Source organism: Molothrus aeneus, chromosome Z (assembly GCF_037042795.1).
Source record: "Molothrus aeneus isolate 106 chromosome Z, BPBGC_Maene_1.0, whole genome shotgun sequence".
NCBI lineage: Eukaryota > Metazoa > Chordata > Aves > Passeriformes > Icteridae > Molothrus > Molothrus aeneus.
Window position 1 is genome coordinate 9,459,003 of NC_089680.1, and position 26,707 is coordinate 9,485,709.

Below are 26,707 nucleotides of genomic sequence, written 5' to 3' on the forward strand. Positions count from 1 at the left end.
TCATCTTTCCCTAATGGTTTTAGCAACAGACATTAACAGGAGACAGCTACATCTGAAGACTACTTCTGGCAGGACAACAAGCTCGCTTGTCACCACAGGCTGTGCTGGCAGGCAGTGCTGTGCAGCCTCCTCTCCACCACTACTGCTGTGCTGTAACATGGCCAAAAACTGACCAAAACCAGCTAGAGGGGCCGCAGAAAAGGAGCCCTGCCGTTCCAGGATGAAATTTTTAATTCTGTACTGAAGCCAAGACACAGCAGCGTGGCAGCTCCAAGGCATCAAGGTCATGAATGGCAGCCCCAGACTATGAGGGGACAGTAGGCTGAAACGTGCTTTGGGGCAGACCTGCAGCACAGTGGAAGCTTTGCCTTGGGCAGGGATGAAACAATAACAGCAAAGCTGACACCAACCTGATAGACCAGCTGTTTCCCCCATCCAGAGATCTGCCATGGGGCATGTCATCATCTGAGGCAGAACCCGGCGTCCCTGAGCCGCTGTCCCAGGGGCTGCAGGCTCTCATTCCCATCCCACCCAGCTCCGCTGGGCTGCAGCGGGCTGCTGGAGCTGCCCCGCTCTGAGCAGGCGTGCCAAGGACTCGGCGGGGCGTGATTTCCAGCTCTGTCTTGAAGCAGGCAGGCTGTGGGGGCTCTGAGAAGCCCTCTCCACACAGCTTGTCCAGGTCGGGCATACTGAGGGCTCTCAGCTCCCGCAGCCTGGAGCGGGACAGTGGCGGCCGCCCCAGGCCCCGGCTGCGGCGCACCTGCGAGGCCGAGGTGGGGAAGGCGGCCATGTCTGCCCCAGCGCTGTCCTCCTCGCTCCTCTGGGGCTTTCCATCCCCTTTGCCACCCTCGGTCACACACACAGGCTCTGTGCCAAGGGGAGACTTGGCCATGGTGCTGGCTGGGCTGGGACTGCCACCGTAGGAGCTCAAGCTGCGCCGCAGTGCCCACGGAGACTCAGCGGAGCTGGATGTGGTGGCCAAGCCACCACACGGCCTCCTGGCAAGGGGCAACCTTGCAGCCGAGCATATATCAATGGCCTTCACAAAGGGCCGGTCAAAATTTGCCAGGTTTTCAAAGGATTTGATCCTCTGTTTCACAGAGAAGGATGAAATCGGCTCATGGGGCCAGTTCAGCTCATAGTAATAGTAATTCCGCCTGAAGCTTCTCAGTTTATCAGCAGTGGGGTAGCTAACGTCACTGGCTGAGGAGGACACATCATGGACCTTCTGGGTACTTTTGGAGGTGTAAGCCTGCTCCTTTCCACTCTGGCTGTTAGGCAGATTCAGGTGAACCATCTTTAACACCCCCATTGCTGCCTGTGGGTATTTCTCCTCTGCAGTTTGGCCCTGAGGGCCTTGCACAGGGTGAACCTCTGTAACATGGCAGTCCTCCCTCAAGTGACCTGCTAACTGGGATGGCATCGAGTAGGTCCTCGTCACAGGTTTTGATAAGCCACAGAGACGTCTGTCTCCAGCAGTATGTCCTCTTGAGAAATACTGCATGGTCCCCATCTCCTCAGTCAGCCGAGGCACTTCTGCATTCACCTCTTCTGCTTTCTCCAGCAATGGCAGCCGCAAAAATGATGCTGGTGAGGACGAGGCAGAGGAGGAGGAGGAAGGGGATGATGAGGAGGAAAGCTTCACCTCAATGAAAGTGCGTTGGATCTCCTGCCCTTCCAGCTGCTCCTGCTGAACTGAGGGGGACCCTAATGAAGAAGAGCAGACTCCAGCAGCCATTCCTACGTTTTGCAGATCTAATTGCCTAAGGTCATCTGCACTATGGATGCTTTTGATTGTGTTCAGGTCTCCTCCGGGGTTATCAGTCCTCCCTTTCACATATTCAGGTTTTGGCATCCCCTGAGGAGGTGAGGTGACTATGGACTGACTATCTCTGGCTCTGAAGTCATCCACCTTAGCATCCTTACCCTGACACACCACAGCCTGCATGGAAACTTGCTTCTCTTTTGGCTTTCCCCATGATAGCTCCCCACAGCCACATTTCACTTCACCACTCATGGTTGGACTGCTGCTGCCATTCAGGAGAGGCAGAAGTGAATCTTCAGAAATTACCAGAGATGATTTATTTTCTAGCTCTGATTTCAGAGTCTTTGAGGCTGCTGAAATGCTCTTTCCAGGATCTGAGTTTGTAGGTGAGTTACGGGACAATGGTGTTTTCTTTCCCAGGAGTTTGGGGGATAGTTGTGGAGAAACAGAAGCCCTTTTCTGATCAGCTCCATTGACTTTGGTAGGAGTAATGCCAGAAGAATCTGAATTTGTCTTTGCTTTGCTTTTGATGGTGAACCCTTTTAGCTTTGGTCCTGCTTTAGATTTCTGATTATTTAAAAGGGTGTCCATTATACTTTTTTGTGCCATTGCCTTAGACTCCTGACAGGATTTTTTCTGTGAGGATGGGCTGTGCGGTACTGCAGCTCCTTTGCAGTGATTTGTGCCTGAGCTTTGGACTTTTCCATTTGAAGTCCTTCCTGAAGTCACAGAGTTAATTTTCTCATTTTTTCCTGGCAATTCATGAATTGCATTAGCCTTTGGATCTTTAGATCTAGTAGGAAAGGGTGACCTGAGTGATATTCCTCTTGTTGATGATGCATTCACATGATTGCTGTCTGTTTTAGACAAGGTGGACAAACTGTTGGTTTCTTTCTTCACTGAGCAATAATCAACAGTATGATTACAATCATCAACTGCCATTTCACTTTCAGATTTGGATCTCTGCTCATCATGACATCCTTCTTTCTCAAACAAGCTGTTCTCCAAGACATTGACATTTCTAGCAGAGCAAAAGCTTGTCTTTTTGCAGTGCAGAGATCCTTTCTCTTCAGTGGATTCACAGCATTTCTTATGTTCATTACTGTTCCCCAAATCTATCTGTTCTTCTGTACGTAAGGCACCATTGTTACAGAAAGAGTAAACTTCAGGGATACTGACTGAATTCTTTAGGATGTCTTCTTCTGGCAGGAGAACTGAGGAAGGAGAACATAAGGATGCAGAGGACACATCTGGACACTGTGAAGGACATGGAGTGGGACCACCATGATCTTCCAAATCTAGTTTGTTGATGCTTGTCTCCAGTGACCCACACATTGCACAGCCATCACTCTGCAAAGCTTTGCCACTGTACGGGTGCAGTAGGGACAGTGAGGATGAGCTTGTTCCAGAGATGCAATGCTGTTCCTGTGCGGGCTTCTGCGGCTCATCGTTCATGCAACAAATCTCAATTTGCTCCTCATCTGACTCTGTTACAGTAGAGCCTGTGGGGGCATTAGCAGCAGCACATTGCCCAAGCAACACCTCACTAGCACTTTCAAAGGCTTCTGTGACAGACTCTGCATCCGAGTGAGAATCCTCCGCAGCCCCATACATCGACTTTGGAAATGGGTCACTTCTCTTCCTTTCCAGAGAGTTTGCTGCAGGTAACTCATCCTCATTTAAACTGCTAAAATTCCTAGAATAGTTATTTAGAGAGTTTTTATTCACAGTAAAAAGTTTGCCTGTGTTGATGGAGTCCAACACAGACAGCCCCAAAACCCCTTGTGCATTAGCTCCACAATTCACAGTTTTTTCCAGCAGCTCCTCCTTGGGTGCTCGTGGCTCAGAGCCGGGGCAGCCTTCGTCAGTGCCACAGCAGCACATGGTGGTGTACTCGTCCCGGAGGGGACTTTCTGCGCGCGACGGGGTGCGCGAGGCCCTGCCCTCGGGGGCACCCATCTGGCTGAGCAGGTCATCGATGTCAGTGACAGGGATGGCAGCGCAGTCCTCCTCACGGCTGGCCCTCGGGCTGCCTCTGTGCACGTCCCTGCTCGGGGCATCGGGCGGCAGTGTTGCTCTCTCCGCCACGCAGCTGCCGACAGCAGTCTGCAGACCTGCTCTTTCTCGCTTCCCAGAGCTCTGCTCTTCCTCTGCTGTGAGGATGCTGTTGACATTGGCCTGATTTTGAGTGTCTATCCCTGGAGACAGGATGAGGTTTGTAAATCTGCTGACAGCTGCATCATGATTAAAAAAAAAAAAAAAAAGAAAAAAAAAGGCAAAATCCTGTCAAATATAAGAAGTGATATAGAAAACACCAGGTTTTATTACAAAAATAGACACCCACATAGACTACATGTTTTCATTTTGATCTGCACTCCTCCTCCTCTGTAATGATGTTTACAACAACTCAAATTAATCATAACCATGTGTATTTGAGTAGTGCACAGAAGGGAGCAATCCACTTATCCAAGGTGAGCAGTCATGATCTGTTTAACTCTCATCTTTGAAATTACAGCAGTCAAGCAGCCAACTACCAAAGCGTCAGCATGCAGTAAGTCACGCTGAGCAGCATTGCTTCTCATCACTTGTTTCATCTCTGAAGTCTCCCACAGAGACCCCAGGGAGCACAGAAAGCCCTGACATAGCAAAGGTGACCAGATAACACAGTGACAGTCTGTGCATAAATAACTTGGCTCTGACCCCTCAGCACTTTTGCAGGTGTTCAATGTGACATGCATGGGTGACGTTATGCACACATTAAGCACATGGGCTTTACTGCATTTCTGGCATAGACCTCTCCTTAACATGTTCCAGAACATGTTTAACCCACTCCTGGGCAGCACACCGAGCTCTCTGTCACTGCTGCACTCTGACATATTCCGGCTGACCCATTTCTCCACATCTTCAGCTTCCAGCACTTCACTCTATGCACCAGATTCCACCTCTCTACACTGCTTCTGAGACATGCATCCCCATTCAAGCTGCCTTCCAGAGGCCAGTTACTATGACATGGAGCCGAGAAAGCGTATGAAGAAGGAGAGGCTATTCAGTATCAATGTCCTGTCCTGCTCATTTAAAGGTGCCTGCACATCTCTGTACTTCTCACACAAACCTGCAGGATCATCCACATCACTTAACTTAGGTATCCATGTTAAGAAGTACTGATTTCTCCTGGAGTCAACAAGGGAAAAACACCTCAGGAGGGCAATCTCAAGCAGCCAGATTAGAATTTGAAGTACTCCCCTGCTTCAGCATGGTGGATTATCACCTTTTTTGACAGTGAGATAGGACAAGGGGAAGGGTGAAGTGCCTTACAAAGTGCTACCAATGTGTCCTTGCCCCAGTGCTATTGGTTTGAAAAGCCACAGCAATCTAAGGAAACAAGAACAAGATCCTGGAATTCATTGAAGAACAACTGGAAGTCAAGCATCTGGAAGCACTTTAGGTTCCCAGGTACACAAAAGTACACAGAGAGGATCATAAGCTAGAACAAAGCAAAATATTATGTTCTTCCTGAATTTGAAAAGTATGCTTTTCTTTTTCAAACACTCATTTCCACACCACATAATTTGTACAGTCTGTGGGGATTCATATCTTGCTGTAGAAGCATAAATCAGCCCTGAGCAGAAAGCAAGAAGGTATCAAGTATTTCAACTCACACTAGATAACTTTCTGTAATGAAACATAAAAATAAACGTTTTTGTAAGATTTTAGTTTTCTGTTTCATCTTCCTGCACTTTAGATAATTCTGACATAATAAAAGGGAAGGAAAGAAAAAAAGAAAGAAAAGAGGTTTTTAGTGTCTTATTGTCCATTCATAAAAACATTACTAGAACTTCAGATTTAAGAGAGACAGATTTGATTATAAGGGGCCTATATATTTAATGAACAGGCACAGCAATAAAATGAGTTGTCAGGATAAGAGTCACTGCCATTTTAGTTCCAGGACTGTATCAAATGACTCAGGCCTCTGCAAACACTGGCAGGAGGGACCTGCTCTATGTGGGAACTTTGAATACTTCACACAGGAGTAGGTTTTCTCCCCTTATCATGGTGCCAGACAGGACCCTGAAGCTTGACTTGGCGATGAAGTGCTTTGCTTGGCTCACCAATGCAGATACAATGTCCCACCGTCCTCTTCTCTGAATCCATGTGGAAAGCTAGGACAGCAGGTCAGGCCCAGGAGATCCAAGGACGTTTTGTTCACTTGTACCCAGAATAAATGGTACAAAAGCAAAACTGCTTTCTCACCTGGCCCTGCCTTCTGGATCTCCAGGGTTACGGATGTGGGAAGACACTGCATAAGCAAACAGATTTCCTCGTACATCATCTTGCTGACAGGGATGCTGTTGATAGTGGTAATCTCATCTCCTACAGCCATCTTGCCCATTGATCCCTGATGCAAAGAGAGATTCAAGGAAATTATAAATACACATCAGAAGCCCTGCAGAGATTGTAGGGAAGCATTTAATAGCTTATGAGCAATATCCTCTGTTTCACGTCACTGCAGAGCACAGGTACCACTGCTGCCAGTTTGCCAGCACATAAATAAAGAACAGACTGTGTTTCTGCCAGGACGAGAATTAGAGATCAATCTAAAACAGGAAGGTCAAAAGATCTGCTGTTTTTTCCAGGAGATTAGTATCATGATGGAGGACATAGTCCTCTTAGTTAAATGAAATGGCATGGATCAGCCCTAGCTTCTTCAGGACTGGAACACTGTGTGTCATTTTTTAATTCCATGCACTTCTCAGGTGAACAGACATGATCTGAGCTCTTAAGGTAAAGGTTTGTTTCTAAATACTGCAAAAGAAATCTGAGAAAAAGGCAGGAAAAAAACCCAAATCCCCAGATCTCACAGCCCTATTCAAACTGCTATGCCATATCCCCTCTTATCCTAGCGGCCGCTAATGAGATTAAAAATGCTACAGCCAGGTTTGTACACCAGAGTATTATTCTCCTTTCTGGACTTCTGCATCTAGCAATTCCACAACCAGTGTGAAGCACATATCCATACTGGTATGGGCATGTATGAGATGCAGAAGAGCAATGTGTTACTGGTTCTACTCCAGCTCTTGGCAAACCTGGCCAGCACCTAAAGCCTCTTGGTTCCAGATTCCTGTCATAGGGGGACATGCATATATAAAATAGTAGAGCATAATATACATTTGTTACCACCATCCTCTGCCACCAGGATTTACTTATTTTGTCTTTACCCATAGTTAGAACATAAATACAAAAATTGCATTCCCTCAAAATTGCAATTGCAAGAAGGGATGAGGCCATCTCAATGGATCCGTGTCCTGCCTCTCTTAGTTTCAAATTAGCCTGGGTGCCCCTCTGAATCAGAAACAAATTATTTAGCAGCAGCTCCAGAACAACATGGGGTGGGACATTTTGCCCAGCAAGGAAAAACACCTCAGTTGTGCTTACTCTCAACAGACCACTTGCTTAATAATAACCATGAAAATAATAACAATCAGCCCCACACTGGGAAAGCACATCACTATAAGGCACTCAAATTACAAATTACCATTTCTGCTGGTCCCCCTGGCCGCATCCCTGTGACGACAACCTTTAAGGGCATGGCTTGGATTTCCAGATCCAGGCCGAATGACTCGTGCTCATTGCGAACCAGAGTGACGACTTCAACCTGGCCCTGCCCGACCACATCAGGGGCTTCACACTTCCTGCTGTGAGGGAGCATCCTGGCAACAGGCTTGTTGTAAGAGCCATGCTCCTCTGTCCTATGTCTCTGAAGGCTTCGGCACTCAGTGCTCATCATGCTTTTCACTCTGGTGACTGCTCTGTGCTCAAGTTTTGGCGATCTCTTGGATTCAAGCTGTGCTTCCCGGAGCTCCCTCAAACTCAGGCTGCCAAGACGAACTTCAGGCACACTTGAGTAATCAAATGCTATGATGGGGAAAAAAGAAGATTCAACTTGCTCCAGCGTGCTGTCTGCAGACTCTACAGAGTTGCTGAAGACAGGGGAAGATGTCTCCATGCCACTGTATCTCGATGACTCACTGTCCTGGCTCTCATCATCGATTTCTACAGACGAGGTTGTAATGACAATGCCAGCATCCTCCTGGCTCTTGGCCCTCTGGCTTCTGTGCAAGTGGGAACTTTCATCGTCATCACTGGCGTCACCATCATAGAAAACAACCCGCCTCTGTCGGTGAAAGGGGCTGCGGGCAGATTTGGGGCTGTCGCTGAGGATGCCAGGTCGGACAGACTCCACATGCTTGTTGTGATGGCCAGATGACCTCCCACTAGCTGGAGAAGCCAAACCATTTGCTTTTGTCACTCCTGCATCTCTAGCAGCTAGGGAAAAAAAGAGTTATACTTTAACTGTACTTACAGATGATCTTTAACACCGGGCATCTCACTGCAGCAGAATACATGTGGTCTTTTTACAGAGAAAGCTTAACTCTTCCTCACAAAGCAAAAAGCAGGCTTTTCATGTCCTCCCTCTAACTACAGTAAACATCAAGAGGACTGCAGATAACACTACAATTTATGGGTAATTCCCCAAATCAGTTCATTAGCATGTCTAGTTCTGTTTTCAGTTTACTTCTAAATTATGACTATGACTCAAAGAAGAAAGGGATGCAAATTCAAATGTGTATTTTAGTTTAAACAACAGATTTTCTATCACATTTTCCCTGAATCTAAGCTCAGGACTCCTGCATTAACTCACAGAGAGTAAAAATTGCTTTCTTCAACCAAGACTGAAATGCAACAATCAAGTTCAAATTAGCAAGTAACAAACCCAAGAACCCTTCCCAGGTTCTCCTTAGAAAAAACTGCATCTCACTTTGTGGGAAGTTAATTTGTTTTGCTTTTTTTGGTGGCTAGTTAGAAATGTAAAAATACATTTAAACATTAAATAATTTCCACAGAAAATAAGATGAGACAAAGAAATTACTTGAGAAACACAGGAAAGAGAGAACAAATTAATCCTTTGAATTTGTGATCAGGTGCACATCAGTAAAGACACACAAGCTTCTTTCAGTCAGTTATCATGGGGAGAAATATACACAAGCAAAATATCTGATGTAAAATTGCACATTTGTTTGTTTTTATATGTATACTGACCTTCTCAAAGTTTCTGAGATAGCTATGAACAGTCTCCACAAATGTAATAAAAAAGATGATTTGAAAAAAAAACCCCAAGCTCTGCAATGCTATCAATCTAGTTTCATCCAAACCAATCAAAGTCATTTTCACACTATCAGAACAGTGTCTTGAACAAAATATCATGGAAACAGGCATTTCTGTGGATTGTTGTAAATTCCTTCATTTTTCCAGAACTTCATGCGATCAACAATGGCTTATAATACACTGCCTGGCATTTCTTCCCAGCACAGGGACCACCACAGCTCTCCTGTACAGGAACCCAGCCCTCAGTGACTCTGCCCACCAGCCCAATGACCAGACACATTTGCATCACTTACTCAGGCTGCCAGGGAGAAGAGAGCCATCGTCCAGCCAACTATGCCTGTTCTTCTGACGGAGCTGCTCCTCATCACACGAGCCAGGGACAGCATCAGAGAAGGGGAGATGGCTCGAACCATCATGGGAGAAGTACTGGGAAAGCTCTGCCTCGGAGCTGACGGATCCCTGCTGAAGAGAAGTGACCCTGGTGACCTGCTGTCCTCGATGTATAAAGCCCCTGCCTGCAGAGCTCCACACAGACCACTTGCATTGCTGTATCAATAAAGTTTAAATCCTATTTTTAAAATAGAGGACTTGTCAGTATACTGAGAGCCAAACTGTTGAAATTGGATGTCTGAAACACTGCACACCAACACATTTTTAGCCAATACCATAAATAAAAAAGGATTCCAAATCCCACTGTTTTACAGGAGTGGTTCAGTGCAGAAACAAGGGATGAAACTATTCAATTTTGCAGTTCCCTTTGTTCTACATTGAGAGAAGGGAAGGCTTTGTACCTCCAGACACAGCGTCAATGGCTTCCATGGCTTTACCAGGAAAAACAGATTCTTCCCTGCAATGGCTATATAAAGGGACTTAGTCTCAGCCTTCTGCCCACAGGCTCAGATTCCTCCTGCTAACTTTGTGTCCCACAGAGCAGGGGTACCTTGGAGGTGGCAGGAGGTGGGACCCCATGTCCTTCTCTGCCATGCTCTGCACATCACTCCCAAAGGCTACAGTCACACAGAAAAAGAGAAGCTTGCTGCTGTCACAATTTAAATGTGTGTGACACAAGAAACAAACCCTTTTATGGAGCTCATGTGACAGGGAAGGAGCATGCAGGTTTGGTTTTGAACCCCTTGACCAAGTAAGAGCTTCAGTAAAAGCTGAATTTGAAGCAGGCTCTATTTTTATTGCATCTAATCCTTTACCCGGCTTGCTGGCTCCAAGAAGCGTTTCATAGTCCAGCTGAGGGGAGATGAGGTCTCTCCTTGTTTGGCCTTCACACTAGGAGATGGACTTTTTTGCACAGCTCCTGTTAAACACAGATTATTTAGATGCCAAAAATTAAAGTTGTAGGCCATATAATCAAACAGGCTTTTCATTCATCTTCCGAGCTGGTGGCTGCATTTAATCCCACTTATTTAGTATCTAAATTGCTTTCCTAAACTGAGATTTATTCAGCATTTCACAAACTCCCCCTCAGATCAGATGGAATGTTACCACTAGCCAGGCCCAGGGCAGTGCTATGAACAAGAGAGGAGCAGGAGATGGTCTTCCCATCTGTTGGAGCACGCTGCTGACTAGGGGCAACCTCAGAAGACAAATCAGCAGCCACTGGCAAGATCAACTTCAAAGAAGATCTTAGCTGACACACAAAAAAGGGGATCATAACTAATCTAACATTTCTGTCTGAACATCACCTTACTGGTCGCTGCCATTGCCAAAAGTTTGCTTTCATCAAGCCAGACTTTGGGAAATGCTGGAGTTCAAACACATCACAGAGATGCCAGAGTACACATCTTGACATGACTTTAAAGATCAAAATGGTGTTAAAACATATAGTCCAGTATGCAACACCTGGACTTTTTCAAATGGTCAAAATACTTTTTGGGGTTTTTTTGCCATTAAGGTCAAGCATACATGGATGGAGTAGACCCCTCCTGCTCTATCCCTACTGGAACATTGTGCTTCCCCTCATCTTGAAAAAAGTTCAGAACCACCACCTCTTGATAACCCTACATTCAGGTCATGGCAGGCCAGTGAACAAAAGCAAGTTACATAAGCTGCAGAGCACAAACTGGATGTTTGTGCTAAAATTTCTGCAGTGGACAGAATGATGATACTCCCTACACTGTTCTGCTGTCTTGAGGGCTCTCAAAATATTAATGCTGGGGAACTTCAGAGCATGCCCTTAAATACTTCTGCATCTGTGAGAGAACAGGCTCTAGAGAAGAGAACATGTTGCTACCTGTGACGTGAGAGGAGCTGGAGTCCTTGCTCTCTCGGTGGGTAGTACGTGCAATTGCTTCATCCATCTCCTGCTCTGAAACCTGAAGTGGGGTGGAAGACAAAGCTCAAACAGGGTACAAGAAATTACAAGAGTCTTACCACTTATCACAAGTACATGATCCATCATATAAGCCACTATTTTTAAAGATGCAATAAAGAAGACCTAGTTGAGTGCTCCTAAGCCCTTGTCCCCCCTGACTCAGACTCTCTCGGTGCCACTTTCCTGCAAAAGCCAGGAAGCAGAAGCTTGCCAGCTGCAAGAAGACTGCATCCAAGTGATATAAACAAATCCAAAATATAAACAAATAAAACAGTCCCAGACTTAAAGAAATCAAATGAAGCTATTAGAGCCCAGTTTAAACTCAATTAAAAGCTGTGTACTGATTTGTTGAGAAAATGTGACTTTAAAATAGACAAAGACTGCTTTATGCAAGCACACATCAGAAACTTAAGCTATTCTACACTTAACCCACCGGAAGAATACCAGACTTCCCATAATATTAGCTGTCTTTTTAATTTTCTTTTCTCCTTGCTTTTCAAAAGAAAATCTAAATCAGTAATTGGAAATTAATGTTTCTCTGGTTTAAGAATAAATACTGGTTTACCATATTTGCTAATTTAGTCCATAATTACTGCCATACGTTTAATTCTTATTACTGGAAAACATATGATTTTATACAAGAACAACTAGTCTGCAGGAATATATATTTAAGAACAGAAAGCAAATTAATTCTGTCAAAAATACTTTCTATGCACATTGATTTACATGAATTAAAATTCAGCATAAATAGAGACTACAAACTTGAGTCTTCCTGAACCATGAAGATTTGAGAGATTCTGAAGCAAACTCAGCAGTTTAAACACAGCATAAATGCCATATTCAGTCAGAATAACAAGCAGAAAGAAAATTTTGTGGTATTTCTTTTGGAAGTACATGAAAACACCAAAGCAAACATACTCAGCAGCAAAATGTTCTGTGGATCTTTTGTGTTATAAAATAAGAAATTAAGTATAAAAATGTTTGAAAAAACATGAACCTTTGTAAAAACACATCTCTATTTCCAGCCGGTGTCATGAACTTATAGCAAACCAAAAGTCCCTGGGCTCCTGGGGCACAGGGAGTTCCTGCAGAACATGGACCAGATCCTTAGACTATGATCCATCGCCTTAACACAAACCTTTGGGTAAAACATATCCCAAGAATTAAAACATGTCCCAGGCACACTGCAGTGCATTTTTTAAGTTAACCAAAAATCCATGCTTCTGCAAACTCTGCCAGCTTTGATGTTTAGCATTCTTTATGCTCAGGCAGTTCAAAATGGAAAGGGACAAGTTAATTCTTAACTCTAATCTGCATGCTGGGGTACTATTATAAGCAAATGAAAAATAAAATAAAATAAAATACCCACACTTATTTATCAATCCCCCAGTGCTTTCAGAAAATGGGTAACAGTAACATAACAATAAATATGGGTTCCTATAGGGACACTCCTCCAGAGATCCAGCCATGAGAGATTATGGATTCAATACTGCCAGGATTATGGATTCAGTACTAGAAAAATGCTTTTGGGTCTCTCCAGCTCAACTTTTAGCTTTTCGTACATTTCTTGGCAAAGGATTTGTTGTCATCTTAAATATCACTTATGGAAAACTGTAATAGGAGCCACTTAATAGTTTCCCTCTGTTACTGAGTAATACCAAGCAATTAGCTTAACTCAGTTCATCCTTTCAGCAGACACCAGGTTAGGTCACTCATCAGCTTTCAAGACCCCACCACAGCAAGAAGAAGGACAGACGAGAAAGGGCAGGCTCTACAGCACGGCATTTTTATTTCATGCTTCTTACAGACAATCCAAAAAGTCTGTAAGCCTTAATAATGCAATCACATTGAACCATTGTTTTGGTTCAGCACAGCACACAGACTCACCAGAAATACTGTTATCTTAGGCTATAACCCCAATTCTTACCCTCGCCATGCTCACCTTTAATAGAACCACAGCCTCTTTCTTTCCAGCAGCACAAGGCCTTCCAACAAAGATAATAAACTCTGGAAAGCAGGCCCCTGTTTGTTGACTGTATATTTGATTTAGCAGAAAATACACTATTAATTACAAAATACACTATTAATTACAAAATAAGAAACCTGAGTTCTCCTAGATATGGCTTTCTTAAGGCCATTTGTAGTTATGAGTTCAAAAGTCAGAGCTTTCTGGACCCACTAATGCAAATATTTTTACAGCTTCATTCCTGTTTAAACAGGAAGGTTTTGTACACTCATGAAATTCTTTGAAATACTGAAATAAAAGAAGCTGTTATTCCCTATAGCTTGGCTAATAGGCTTTCATCTTCTATCATCAATTTTTAAAAAATGCTTGAGAACACTTACTTTGTAAATACAGCCTTATTTCCAAACTGACCTTGCACAGATTCAGTATCAGTGTGCTCCATATTCTCACGTTTTAATTCCTGAAGGAAAACTTTGATCTTTGGATAGATTTTACTTTATTACAGTTGATCAATTCATGTTGTTGATACATATATTCCTAGCCCTAAATTATATTCTACTCAAAGACAAAGTAACTGCAAAATAGCTTTTAGGAGGAAGAGGTCTTGTGCTATATTTGCGTTGCTACTTCATCCAAGTACCAAGAAAGATGGGAACACTTCATTCAAGCAGTTCCAGGAAAATGCAATTGATCAGTGGGTGACTAAGTGAAAAGCACCAGGAACAGTCCAACATTGCTATGACTTACAAAACTGGGAAGCATCAGTCCTAACATCTTGCACAATACATGCCATAGCAAGAAAAAGCCATTTTCTTCATTTTCTGCTTTTCCGACAGCAAGACTCAAATTACAGTGCCAGATGAAAACAATCCAGATACACTTACTCATTTTCTCCTCACCTTTGGGTTAGGATGACGACTAATGATTAGGCTGACTGGTCCTGGTCCACACTCACTGAGGATTGCGTAGGCTTCGCTTAGTGCTGCATGACGCAGGCTCACAGAATCCGCCTCCAGAATCTGGTCACCCCGGCTGCACAGAGACAGAGTCACCTAATCACAACCACCTTCCACGCAAAAAAAATTGTGCTTTCAACTGATGGCCCAGCTTTTTCAAAGACCTAAGTGTTCTGGAAAATACGTGACTTTCAAAGAAGGTGCTGCTACCAGTGATGTGCATGGTTTAAGACCTCTTGAGTTCACAATGGAGGCTCAGAGATCCCTTCTGCACTTACTGTCAGTGCAAAAAATCTCTACTGAATCAACCAAGAAAACTGCATTAGGATCAGGGTGAAAGCAAGCTTCAGTTCCAGTTCTGCATTCAGATATTTATTGAGCACAGAAGAGGAAAAATGGGATTCAGATGGGCTGTTCTCTTCACACCATACTCAATTACTTAGCAGAAACACTGATAAGAAATTCATTATTTAGATATGAGTTTATGAAATTACCCCAGGAAAAGATTGAGCCTGGTAAGCTTGTATTTGTTAAAAATTATCATAGAGAACCCATTAAAAAGGAAAAAGAAGAAACAAAACAAAACTCTCCTGAAAGGAAAACACACTGTGTGATTTAAAAGGGCATGTAGTGATACTACAAGGGAGTATGGCTTCAAACTGAAAGAGGGCAGGATTAGATCAGGTGTTAGGAAGAAATTCTTTACTGTCAGGGTGGAGAGGCACTGGAACAGGTTGCCAAGAGAAGCTCTGGAAGTGTTTGAGACCAGGACGGATGGAGCTTTGAGTAACCTGACCTATTGGAAGATTCCCCGCCCATGGCAGGGGATTTGAAACAAGATGATCTTTAACATCTCTTCCAACCCAAACCATTTCATGATTCTATGATTGTTTAGCTCTGTTTTCTCAGTTTTGTAACTCTTGCTTATGGTGCTCAGGCATCTGGAACTATTCAAAAGAAAATATCATCAACTAGGAATATCATTAAAGCATTCTCCATAATTCCTGAAACATTTGCTTTGAACAGACCCTCTCAAGGAATCTACTACTGCCAGCTTGTGTTGGGCTACTTGTGACAATGACACTGTCGTGTGTGACACTATGAGTACATATACCGAAGGCAAAATAACAATTGCAGTTCAGTAACCTGCACTTCTGGTACAGGCTCAGGAAAGTAAAGAGTGACTTATCAGTTCTGCAATCATCTCACTGCTCTGCCTATTCCTTTAGACTTGCACAAATGGAGTCACTTACACAGCCACATGACTGAGAGAGGAAGCTCAGATACAGAAGAGCTGGATTTAAACCTCCCCTGGCATTGCAAAGCCAACATTTGATTAACAATGTTTTCCAAAAATCAAAACCACCCTGTAAGTCTTGGCCTATGAAGCCATAAATCGCTGATGGGACAACAGAAGCAACGTCTCAAAGAAGCAAGCTAAAAATCTGGGAAGCATGCCTGGATATAATCAATCACATAAACCTAATAAACAATGCAGCTGTTACATACAGACATAACCAGCACTGCAATGTTTTCCAAAGGGGCCTGCAAGAAAGCAAGTTACCATTAAATGCTGTGTCCTGTAGACATTTCTATATTATAGGAACTTTCAAGGGTTTTGGCAGCAATGCCACCATAAAATTATCTTCTTCCCTTATTCCAAGAAATCAAATTTCTATTGCAGTTTTCCTGGTGAGCCAGGAAACAGAAGGCACTCTCTAGCAAGGCATTTGCTCAGCCTCTCTGCACCAGTGCTCACATCACACACTCAAAGAGGATCACACAGTCCCAGCACCTCTTCAGCACAGTCTCCCCTCTGGAGCCACGCTCCCAGCACCCACCAACATTTATGGAGGAACGCAGAAAGTGGCAAGGTTTCCTCCAATGGTTTTCAAAAATGAAGCCTCCACAAGGGGAAAAGCAAGTTTCTGTCACTTAATCCAATGTAGGCACAAGGGAATCCTGGGAATGATTGCTTCCTAAACACATCCCTGCTCCATGACAGAGTGCTGCTGGTCAGCCTGCAGCAATCCCACAAGACTGAGAGTAAGGGCCTAACCCATGGGCACAGGCAGCAGCAGGAACATTTATCCCAGCTCTTTTGAGGAGAGTTTCAGGTGACTGAGCTTTTAGCAGAGCTCTGCAAATTTCCTCTCAGTCTGGGGTCTCTGGCTGCAGCTCTCACAAAAAAAGCATGAGGCTGCACTTCTTGCTGCTCCTCTTTTTCAAAGGGTGCTATTAAGCTCAGCTTTCTGTATAGAGAATTAAAAAAAAAAAACAACCAAACAACCCAGACCTTAATGATTGTGCTGTTTCCAGAACAAAGAATAATGTTTCCAGGGCATTTAATACTACTTTGGAATGTTTTAACATAAATGTTTTCTTTTTGGTGAACTCTTAAGTATAAATTTCCTCCCTGCTACATCAACCAATTGGTAAAAACAAAATCTCAATCGATTTTATTGTAAAACCACTCCAGCATGTTTCTGCTTTAACCAACCTTAACCTGCCATCCATTTTAGCCACTGATCCTGGGGCCAGGCTGTGAATGTATATCCCGGGTGAACTGTTTTCCAGCGTGAGACAACAGGCACCAATGCCAAGCCCGACCCCTGGCTCTGTGAAAAACAAGAAGTACAAAGAAATGTGGCAGATTGTAATCGCAAAGGACACACAAGTGTTTGTGTTCCCACATCCCATCTGAGTTCAGGACTCGTGTCATTGTTTCGGGCTGGCCTTAGGTGCAGTCAGTCAGGAAGCTAAGACCAACAAGTGGAAATCAGGATTGAAAATAGCTGATCCTGGCTGTTTTCTGAGATTGATGTATCTCAGAAAATACTCTGGGCACCGTGGGAACCTCTTGGAAAGATCTGATCTGGTCCAAGGCACAAAGGAGGAGAGGCAGCAATCCAATCAAGATTTCATCTAAAATTACTGCAGAAAACATGAGCACAGAAGATGCTGCCAGTTGTATTGCTCTCTTTTGTTAGATATCTGTACAGCATTCCTCAGCAAAGAAGCACTAAGGAAGGTGAGGCATTATCTCTGGTTCAATGGTCACCTCTGCCACTTTCACCTCCACTGTCCTTCAGGTAACAACATCCCTATTTTAGGGATCTGGACATCTTACATTCTCTCTCAAAATTTTGAATCCAACCTTTAAAATCACTGTATTATGAGTCTTAAAAATAGGCATATTTGTGTACCACATATAACATAGGCTTTAAGTTTATAATGAGCAATTATTAATGAGAGCAACCCTCATGGAGGAGTTCAAACAGATTATCGGGGAGCTTTTCAACACTGTGCAGATTTGCCTTCCCTGGAGACACTCTTTAAGAGAAAGGCACAGCCTCCTGGTCTGCCAGGAAGTTGCCTGCTATCTCACAGCCTCCTTCTTTCAGCAGCATGGACACTGCTGCCCATAAGAGGCTTCTGATTCTGGACTCTTATGACTGCTACCCATAAGAGGCTTCTGATTCTGGAAAAGCAAAATGGAGGAAGGGGAACTCTTCAGAAGTTTTTGCATTAGAGGGTACTTTTCCCCCTCGTCCTGTGGTTCCATGTCAAATGGGCATACTTGGGTATACCAGGCATAAGAATCTCTAACCTATTCCCAAAAACTCCCGGAAGATGCAGAGATTTGTTCTCCCGGACCGTTACGATGGACGCTCACCTTTATTGAGTGTCACATCCATGACGATCCTGTCCTTGGGGCCAGGTCCTTTGCGGCTGGAGGAGGAGCCCTCGGGCTCCTCGAGGCCGGGGACGGGCGCGGTGCCGCTGGCACTGGGGGAGCTGGAGCGGCTCAGCAGGGTGGGGGTGACGCAGGGCGTGAGGCTGGGGCTGCGCAGCCGCGTGCGCACCGTCAGCGTCACCACGCCCTTCTTGAGTTGCTGCAGAGACAGCACAGAACCACCACCGTGAGGTGACCAACATTTGTCACTGAACCTGCACACGGCAACTCGTGGCAGTGCAGGAGTATCAAGCTGAGGGTAGCAGGTGGCAATGAGTGAAGAGGAGCATGAAGCTCTTCAGTGCTATATCCATGTTACCTTAAACCTCTGGATGGCCTCCTGATGGGTCAGTCCTTGCAGAGACTCTCCATTAACTTCCAGGATTTCATCCCCTGGTAAATAGGTACAAAAAATGAGGTCAGCAATATAAAGACTAAAAAGATTTAAAACATCCTTCCTGAACATGAGGTGATCTACTACTATAAGGATTTCAGTTAACTATCCAATAAAAAACCTTTTATTGTTCTCAATTTATTTCCACTTGTACTAATGTCTCTACAAGTTACTAGTGATGGATTACCAAAGTAAAAACTGTTCTCCAGCAGAGATTCTGAACTTGGCATTCCCACTCCCACAAACAAGCTGCAAATGCTGTGGATTTTAACTGAAGTCTGAAAATTATTATGACATGAAGTCCAAAGGTACTATAAAACTGCCTTTCTTTTGTAAGCTTTAACAGGAGAAATGAAGAACTAAGTGAAACACTACAGCACATCACTTCAAAGCCTGTCCGAGAAAACGAACCTTGCATCCACGTGCAGAAAGCAAATGCCTTCCCTTACTAAATGCCTGCAGACAGAGAAGCATGTAGTAGCCCACACGCTGTGACAACAAATGCCTTTTTCACCTCAAGGAACATGTCCTGTCAGATTTCTACCAGCTTCCAGGCTCTAGGTCTTACTACTTACACCCAGCTGAGCTATCTACCTTAATTTTATTAAAAAGAGGGTCAGCATGATTCAGATCCACTTCCTGCAATTTTACTTGCATCTATGCAAAATGACATGGGGCAATACTGTCAGCTAAGTCTACCCCTCCTCTCCTTTCCTAGCTTCAGTCAAGAAAAAAAAAAGAAGAATTTTCAAGCTATGAATAGCCTGTAAATGATTCCTGGGTTTATGGGACAGCTGCTACTTATTGGCTTCCCACGGCAAGTGCACAACCTATGATGCAGGGATGCGAGCTTCCCTCTGGCAGCAAGTGTGAGAGTTGGCACCAAAAGCAGCCTCAAATACAACAAGTGTGATAAGACAGAAAGAGGGGAATGATGATATGAGGAGAGAAGTAACACAGGAGCAGCTTGAGAGAAGTAACACAGGAGCAGCTTTCCATAGAAGCAAAGTAACACAACCCCTGTAGAAGGGTTGTAAACCACCACCCTGAACTCATGGTCACTTTGTACTTTCAACACTAAAGAGTCTGTCTGTCAGAATGCTGTGTCACAGCACTCAGACCATGGTGCAGCACACACAGAGCAGGCTATGCATTCAGCTCAGATACTAAGATTGGAAAAGCAGTAATAAAATCTGGCTATATCTCCTTCTCTAACTAGAGCAATCTTACTGCCAATCCCATCTTTTCTTTTTTTTTTTTTTTTTCTTTTTTTTTTTTTTTGTGGTTATGATTCTTGCCCTGTCAAAATCATACCAGGAGGTTTAGAGAGTACAAGGGCTCAAAAGAGCCTCTCCCAGACTCCACATCCCTATATATAATGCCTTCTCAGTCCAGCATCTTTAAGCCAGGTGTTGTTGGCTATCTGTATTTCCCTGCTGTCACTGACCCTCTCCAACTGGAGAATTACAGCTTGCTGTTTGGGCAAATAAAGTTCATGAAAGAGAAAGGGGGAAACAAAGCAGCCACCACTATTCTGTAGTTCCTCCTTCTCAATATGAAATACAGTCAGGTTAATTGCCATGAATGATCTTCCACAGGATGAACAAACAGGGCATTTTACATTTTCCATAGCCTCTTGGTGCTGGCCAGGTGCCTAAACATAGCTGTACTTGAATTTTCCTCCTGGACTGAAATAATATCCCACTGTGGTTGTTTATGTGAGGTTGGATTCTCTCTACCATACCTTCTTTAAGCCTTCCATCCGCAGCCGCTGCTCCATTTGGGAATATAGTCTTCACAAAAATCCCCATGCGTCCACGAGCAGAATCCTGACCTCCCACAATGCTGAATCCAAGACCCTATAGAAAGAAGAGATTTGAAGAGATTTTCTCTTTTCCTACAGAAAAGAGAGGAGAAGACACACAGCTGGCCCCTTACTCTGTTATCATCTGTGTGAGAAAGTCTGCCAGTAATGTACAAGACAAGGGAAAGATGAAAACCTAAAATCTTCTGATGAATTGCTTGGCCAACTTACTCTCTCATCCCATTTCTCATTTACTTTCACTCCATTATCAACACACTCATCAGCCCAAAATATAGCAGCAGGCACCCTAAGCTGATATAGCAAAAACTCCGAGAATATTTTGTGTTTTGTCAAAACATGGGGTCAATAGATTTCCCACTTTAAAAACAGTAACACATTCATTCTGAATTAACAGACAGTCAATTCCTACCCCCAAGATCTATAACCAGGATTAACTATAGGTTTCTCTTATGTCACAGATCCTACATTTCCTCAGGAAGAAGAAAAGCTTCAGAACATGACATAAGGTCAGTGCTGCAATGTAAGGAATGTAGCTGAAAGGAGAATGGCATGTGGGGGCTACCACTCACACGTACATTTTTAATTATTCTGGAGACATATATCACGTTGTATTTAAATAAATCTAGATCAATAGATTCCCCAGGGCTCCATCCATTAGCTGTTACCCCTGCACTACCCCAGCAGGCTATGGGACCATCTTGCAAAGCTGACCTGAGAACTGATGAACACAGCAGAATGAACCTCTTCCCCTTCTGCTGAGTTATTTCCCAGACAAATTGATTCCTTGGTCCACAACCCTTTCCCATATTTCCCCTCTTGTCACTGCTGTTCATGAATGTTACAGAATAAAGGGAAAAGTCACCGACCAGGTGGACGAAGGATGTGGGGAACTGTTGTGCTTTAGTGATCTGAAGCCATGGACATTATTACTGCCTTGGGCAGCACTCTCCAGCTGAGGGATGCTGCCAGGGCAAGCACTGAGTTTACAATCCAACACAACAATCAGATCTTTTGTTTCACTACATGAACACAGAGCAGGCCACCACAAGTCTAGTAACTTACCAAGTCCAGTAACTTGGTACGACATTACTGATTTCTGGACAGGCAGCAACTTAAGTTGCTGTGCAGAACAAAATAACTCCAGTAAATGCTCAACCCTGTGCAATTATCAACTGCAAATCAACCTACAGAAGGCAGGAGGCTCCTGGCACTCCCATGCCTGGACACAGCAGGTCTCCCCACAGCTCCATGGGAGGGTTGGGAGAAATATGTCTGCAAAGTACAGCAGTTCCTACACTAGCCCACGTTCCCAGACAAGCGCTGCCACTCCACAGCAGGAAACCACCCCTTGCAGATCTGGATGCAAACCTAAAGGCAAACCCTTGGCTCCCTGCCACCAACACTGCAACTCTGCAGAGAAATATTTCAAGTCCCAGGTCTGCACAGGGATAATAAACTGAGCACTATTGCACAAACTGTACAAGGTGCAATCCCTAACAGAGGAGATCATGAGGTGGGTGGAAGGGACACAGAATGGCAGCTGCCTTAGGTGGTTCATGATCTCTAGGGTCTGCATTCTCCCAGCTTCTTTCTAAAACCTTGGAGCTAAATGCAAAAAGGCAGGAGAGGGTGGCTTATCCCAGGGGGAGAAATACTCTAATTTAATGAGAAAAACAGAGTAAAAAAATAAGAGAAATGAAGAAATATTTGCTCATCATAAAAGACCCACAGCTCCTAAACCAAGGTAAGTTAAAGCAACTGTGAGCCAGTCTACCCATAGAAGTAACTATTTCTAACTCTTTTTCTAACATAAAGCACAACAAGGAATTAGTTTTGTATTTGAGCTTGAAAGTCAAAACAAATCTTCTTAGTCCAAAACAAATCCATCTGATGACTTTGAAGACTATTTCACAAAAGGACATGCATATTTTTAGCATATTTAAATGACAGCTCCAATACTAGTGTGGATTTGATTAGGGAAAACAATGTATACCTGGGTTAATGCTTATCTATTTGTTCTTAGCATTCAGCCAACTGGTATCTAGCAAGTGTGTAAACACATTATTGAGGGAGAGAAGATGACTCTTTGACCCATGGAATTCAGTGCTCTCTGAGAAGCAATCAGCCAGTAACCTGTCTTCAGGTTTAATGCTTAATTTGCAGTAATTTATTTTTTTTAAATGCATCCAGATTCCACAGAGGGAAAATATGCTTGTCCATAAATATACATGTGAACAGGTACTGTTTTGTAGCTGCACTGACTTTGCATAAACATACATATTTAGAGATCCATTATAAATATTTGATATCTCAGTAATGGCGAGATGCACCAAACCAGAATGAAAGCCACCCTGTGTCAAGTGGACAACATGAACATCACATCCCCTGAATTTTGCAGGTGTTACTTTGGCATTTATGTTTGGAAATGGGATTTGTTTATCATTAGCACAATTACCAGCTACCTTGAGAGCAGCTGGAAGTGCAGGAGACACCTCTTAAATGCCAGCTCTCACTACATGTGAGAAACATGCAGAAATCCTCACCTTGCCTTGCCCTTTCATCAGGACGATGTTGGAAATAATGGATGGCTGGGTCAGTCTCCATGGAGATTCCACCTGGGCAGCACTGAAGGAACGGGTGGATTTCTTCACAATATGGTAGTCCTAACATCAACAAACAAGGATAATCGCTCTGATTGCTTTGCAAAGATACTGCAGATGTCATACCGGGAAAATTGCATGTGTCGAGGAAGAGAGATACAGTATCTTAGAGATATATTCAGAGAAATGTTCAAGGGATGAAACCCCAGCTCACTACAATCAAAGTGAATCTTGCCACAGTAATTTTCCCACATTTTGCACAGTAGAATCATTTTGAAATGTATCAGTTATGATTTAAATTAAAAGGATTAAAGATAACCTCATGATATAATCAAGTCTATATTTGCTAAAAAAAAAATGGAGAAAGGAAGGGAGAAGGAAAATGCCTACATTTTAAAATAATTGAAATAAAAAGCATTAGGGAGTTTTTAAAATTTTTTTTTTTAAGTCTTCAGATCTCTAGAACTGCAACTCCTAAGACGAATAGCCTTAGGACCTTGTGGCCACAAGCAAGCAGTACTCTCCTTCACAACACTCAAAGAAGCTCTTCACAGGTGGCCAACACATCCCAGTTTGGTGTCCATGCCTGGTTTCAGTCCCATGATGTACCCGTGTGATCCTGTTTCATGACCCTTGCCCATTTCTATGAGCTTAAGGAAGATGCCTCAGGACTGAGCACCACGAGGTGCTCACAGCCAGCTCTGCCCTCCTTGCTCACCTGTCTGGCTCCTGCTGACTCCAGCTGCTGGGGCAGAGAGTGCTTTCTTCCACCCCGGGAATATTTCACTGCTATTTCATAATTTGATTCACCATTTTCCACTGTCAGCTCATCGTCTTCTCCCACAGACTCCAAGCGGGATCCAGCACCTAAGAAAAACCACAGAAACACATCCTTCAACATCTGAGAGCTGCTTTAGCCTCTCTCACCAGCAGGCAATAACTACCCCCTGCAAATCCCAAATTAAAGTGCCTTAAAACAATACTACCCAGTTCCCAGCCAGGCAGTTGGAAACCAGTTTTGATCACACTCAACCAAGAACTTTTCCTGCTGTCATAGGTTTTCTGCAATCTTTCATTGATACTGAACTCATGGTATTAAGGAAAAGCAGAAGATAATTGAGTCGGTAGCTCAGGGACAGGAAAGAAATTCATCTGTTCACACCCAATGGCACTTGCCAGTGCACTAAGCTCTCAGGCTTCATGTATTTAAAATTAAAAGACCTGACACTGCAGCAGTATTCATTTCTGGAGGTGTCATGTCACTTTGAAGGAATTTTTTTCTGGAATGGAAAAAGTAAAAATGTGCCAAAAAATGCTATTTTCTTTCCTTTTGGCAACAATTCTCGGTTTCTTCTGTAGATCTGTCTTAAAGAGAGGAGTGCAGAGTTCATGTAAGAAACAGAATTATTTGTCTTGAAGGACATCCTGTAATTAGCCACAGAGTACCCTACTCCTCGCAACAGGGCTCCTCCAATTCTCATTTTCTCCAAGGTCCCTGCAGAATCCCCAGTCACAGCAGTTCCCGCACATTTATCCTTGTCATTTCCACACCACACAGGGAAGGGACATTAACCCCTATTTTACAGATGAAAACCCAAGACACAAGCCAAATTTGCACAAGCTGGATTTCATGACGAGGATTTCAGATTACTTTAAACCAGACTTCTGTTGGAGCTGCCACAGAGCGCAACTGATTTCCTTTCATCCTCACTGTCTGTACCCCAGGAACAGGGAGTCATGGTCTGAGGTAGATGCACTGAAAATTTGCCTAGGAGAGCCCCAAACAAATTTTCTGCCACCTCCTTCCTGCCTGGAGGCTGTGTGAGCACTGCTGCCAGTGCCAGGGAGGGATGGAGCACAGAGCTGGGGCAGCTGCTTTTTTTCACTCAGCATGAAAGCAATTCTGCTGATGCATCCATAGGCAGAATTTGTACCCACTGCCCAGAGTGCAATTTAAACCTGCTCCCTGCTTTGGGATCTGAAATTGGAATCTCTGCTTTTCAACTCCCCTTCCCCCGGCACACAGGCTGCTGCTGCTGCACACAGACAGGATAGCAATCTTGGCAGGACCAGCATCCTGGCATTCTTTCATTCCCTGGCACCTACAACTAACCCTTTCCCATCAGTTCTCCCTCTCCTCTGGAGAACAGTTGTAATTCCGTATTTTCTGCCCATCTCCAAATGCATCTTCCTTTCTCATGCTGCAGTCCAGGCTGGCGGATGCTCCAGGCTCACCCACAGCCCAAGGGCATCAGCACTCACAGAAACAGGGTCTGGATCCCCAGTGACCACCAACTCACAGCCTCAGGAACCACAGGCAGAGGACCCCCCTGAGGTATCCTAAAAATACCTTAGTAATTGGAAATTATGGTGAACACAGGAGGGAGGGAGCCTCAGAAAGCATTAGGGTTGAGAATATGATCAAGCTCTGCACACAGGTTACTGTTAAGACTTGGGGACGCAGCAACAGAAAATCTGGGGATTAGTCACTGTAATTGGCATTTTGATTAGAGCACACTGAAATATACATACAATGCAAACAGTAAAAAAAAAAAAAAAAAAAGCAAAGAAATGCACAAACAAACAAAACACTTCTAAAATTTGCATAATACTTCTGTTCCTACAATAGCTCAGCTCAGGAGGATGAATGCAACTATCCTACAGATGGGATTTTTCTTCCAAAATAAACTAATATGATTTCAAAGAAATCCTATCTCACTTTTAGACAGTTAAAATAAATACACTACAATAAAAAAATCTACAATTGCTATTTTCTATCAGTCCAGCTTTACCTTGAGATCGACTTCTGTATTTCAGTATGCCACTTGCCAGAGTTGAACTCTGATTGTTTCCTTTGGACACTTCTGCACAAGCTGGATCTTGAGATTTCTCAGTTTCCATCACCTAAAAGAAATTAAAAAAAAAAAAAAGTTCTTGTAAACCAGAGATATTGATGACATTTTTTCCATTGTCCTTATGGGACAGAAAATTCCATTGCATGTCATCTTTGCTTCCAAAACATGTCATTGTATTTAGTATTTTCTGTAAGTATTTTTTTGCAACACCTTCAGACATTATGGTCACGCATCCTCTGCAAGACACCACACTAATGCCTCCAGAATGCATCCAGCACTCTGTGGCACCTCACTTACTTGCTTCCTCATGTATTTGAACAAAATTCTAGCTTTTATTTCCATTTGTGCTGCTCTGCAGGCTTCCAGAGACATCACATCTTTACAGAGAAAACTACTTTTAAAAAGCATTATTTTACTGTTAGTGTCTGCTCTGAGCACCAATGCAAAGCTTGAGGATGAAAAGCTTATTTAACAGAAAGTTATTACAGCCAAGCACTTTAAAAGCCTGGAAATGAGCAATTAAAGTTTACAGGTGGAATCACAACCCCACAACCCTGAGTAAATGCATCAGGACAGGAGGAGTCTCTTTACCGACTGTGTTTGCCCGGACGCCAAGTAACAAGGTAAGCAGCACGGCCACATGTCCTCTGCCTCCTGCTCTCCTGTGCTCAGGGACAAGCAGAGCTGCCCATGGGCAAGCTCTGCCCAGCCCCTGCATTTTGGAAGGTGCTGGTGAACTGCTGGAAGTCAGTTGTAAAAAAACCCCACCCAAGTAGTCAAACGCTTTCCTGTAAAAATAATTTCTGCTTCTGCTATTCAATCTTAAAAACGTCAGTCTTTCCCACAACCTGCCTCCCATCCCCCAGTCCCTCTTCCACCCAAGCCAACAAAGCCAAAGTGTATCTTTTGTGCAAAGTCTAGACTTCGTGATTTTAGTTTGAACAGTAGAAACTTCAGGAAAACATGAAACTGGCAGAAACAGGAAGCTGGAATGGGAACTGCTTTTTATTCCTTCCCCTTCAACAGGAACAGCTACACTTAATTTACACAGGGTTTGTACATCCTAGCTAGTAGTTGTTGATCTTTCAGGGCACTGCAGCAACTACTTTAGAGTCCACTT

At 43.7% G+C, this 26,707-nt stretch overlaps 1 protein-coding gene across 1 annotated transcript in view; it reads right to left on the minus strand.

Moving 5' to 3' along the window:
* PDZD2 (PDZ domain containing 2) overlaps positions 1-26,707 on the minus strand; it is a 137,589-nt gene that overhangs the window by 13,672 nt on the left and 97,210 nt on the right. The window contains exons 6-19 of the mRNA XM_066569531.1: positions 25,525-25,636; positions 23,451-23,599; positions 22,676-22,795; positions 20,052-20,166; positions 18,233-18,306; positions 17,854-18,073; positions 16,678-16,795; positions 14,121-14,253; positions 11,175-11,256; positions 10,135-10,238; positions 9,223-9,391; positions 7,299-8,089; positions 6,017-6,161; positions 411-3,999 (exon numbers count right to left, since the gene is read on the minus strand). Coding sequence (XP_066425628.1) covers positions 411-3,999; positions 6,017-6,161; positions 7,299-8,089; positions 9,223-9,391; positions 10,135-10,238; positions 11,175-11,256; positions 14,121-14,253; positions 16,678-16,795; positions 17,854-18,073; positions 18,233-18,306; positions 20,052-20,166; positions 22,676-22,795; positions 23,451-23,599; positions 25,525-25,636 — 5,921 coding nt within the window. The remainder of the gene's footprint in view (positions 1-410; positions 4,000-6,016; positions 6,162-7,298; positions 8,090-9,222; positions 9,392-10,134; positions 10,239-11,174; positions 11,257-14,120; positions 14,254-16,677; positions 16,796-17,853; positions 18,074-18,232; positions 18,307-20,051; positions 20,167-22,675; positions 22,796-23,450; positions 23,600-25,524; positions 25,637-26,707) is intronic.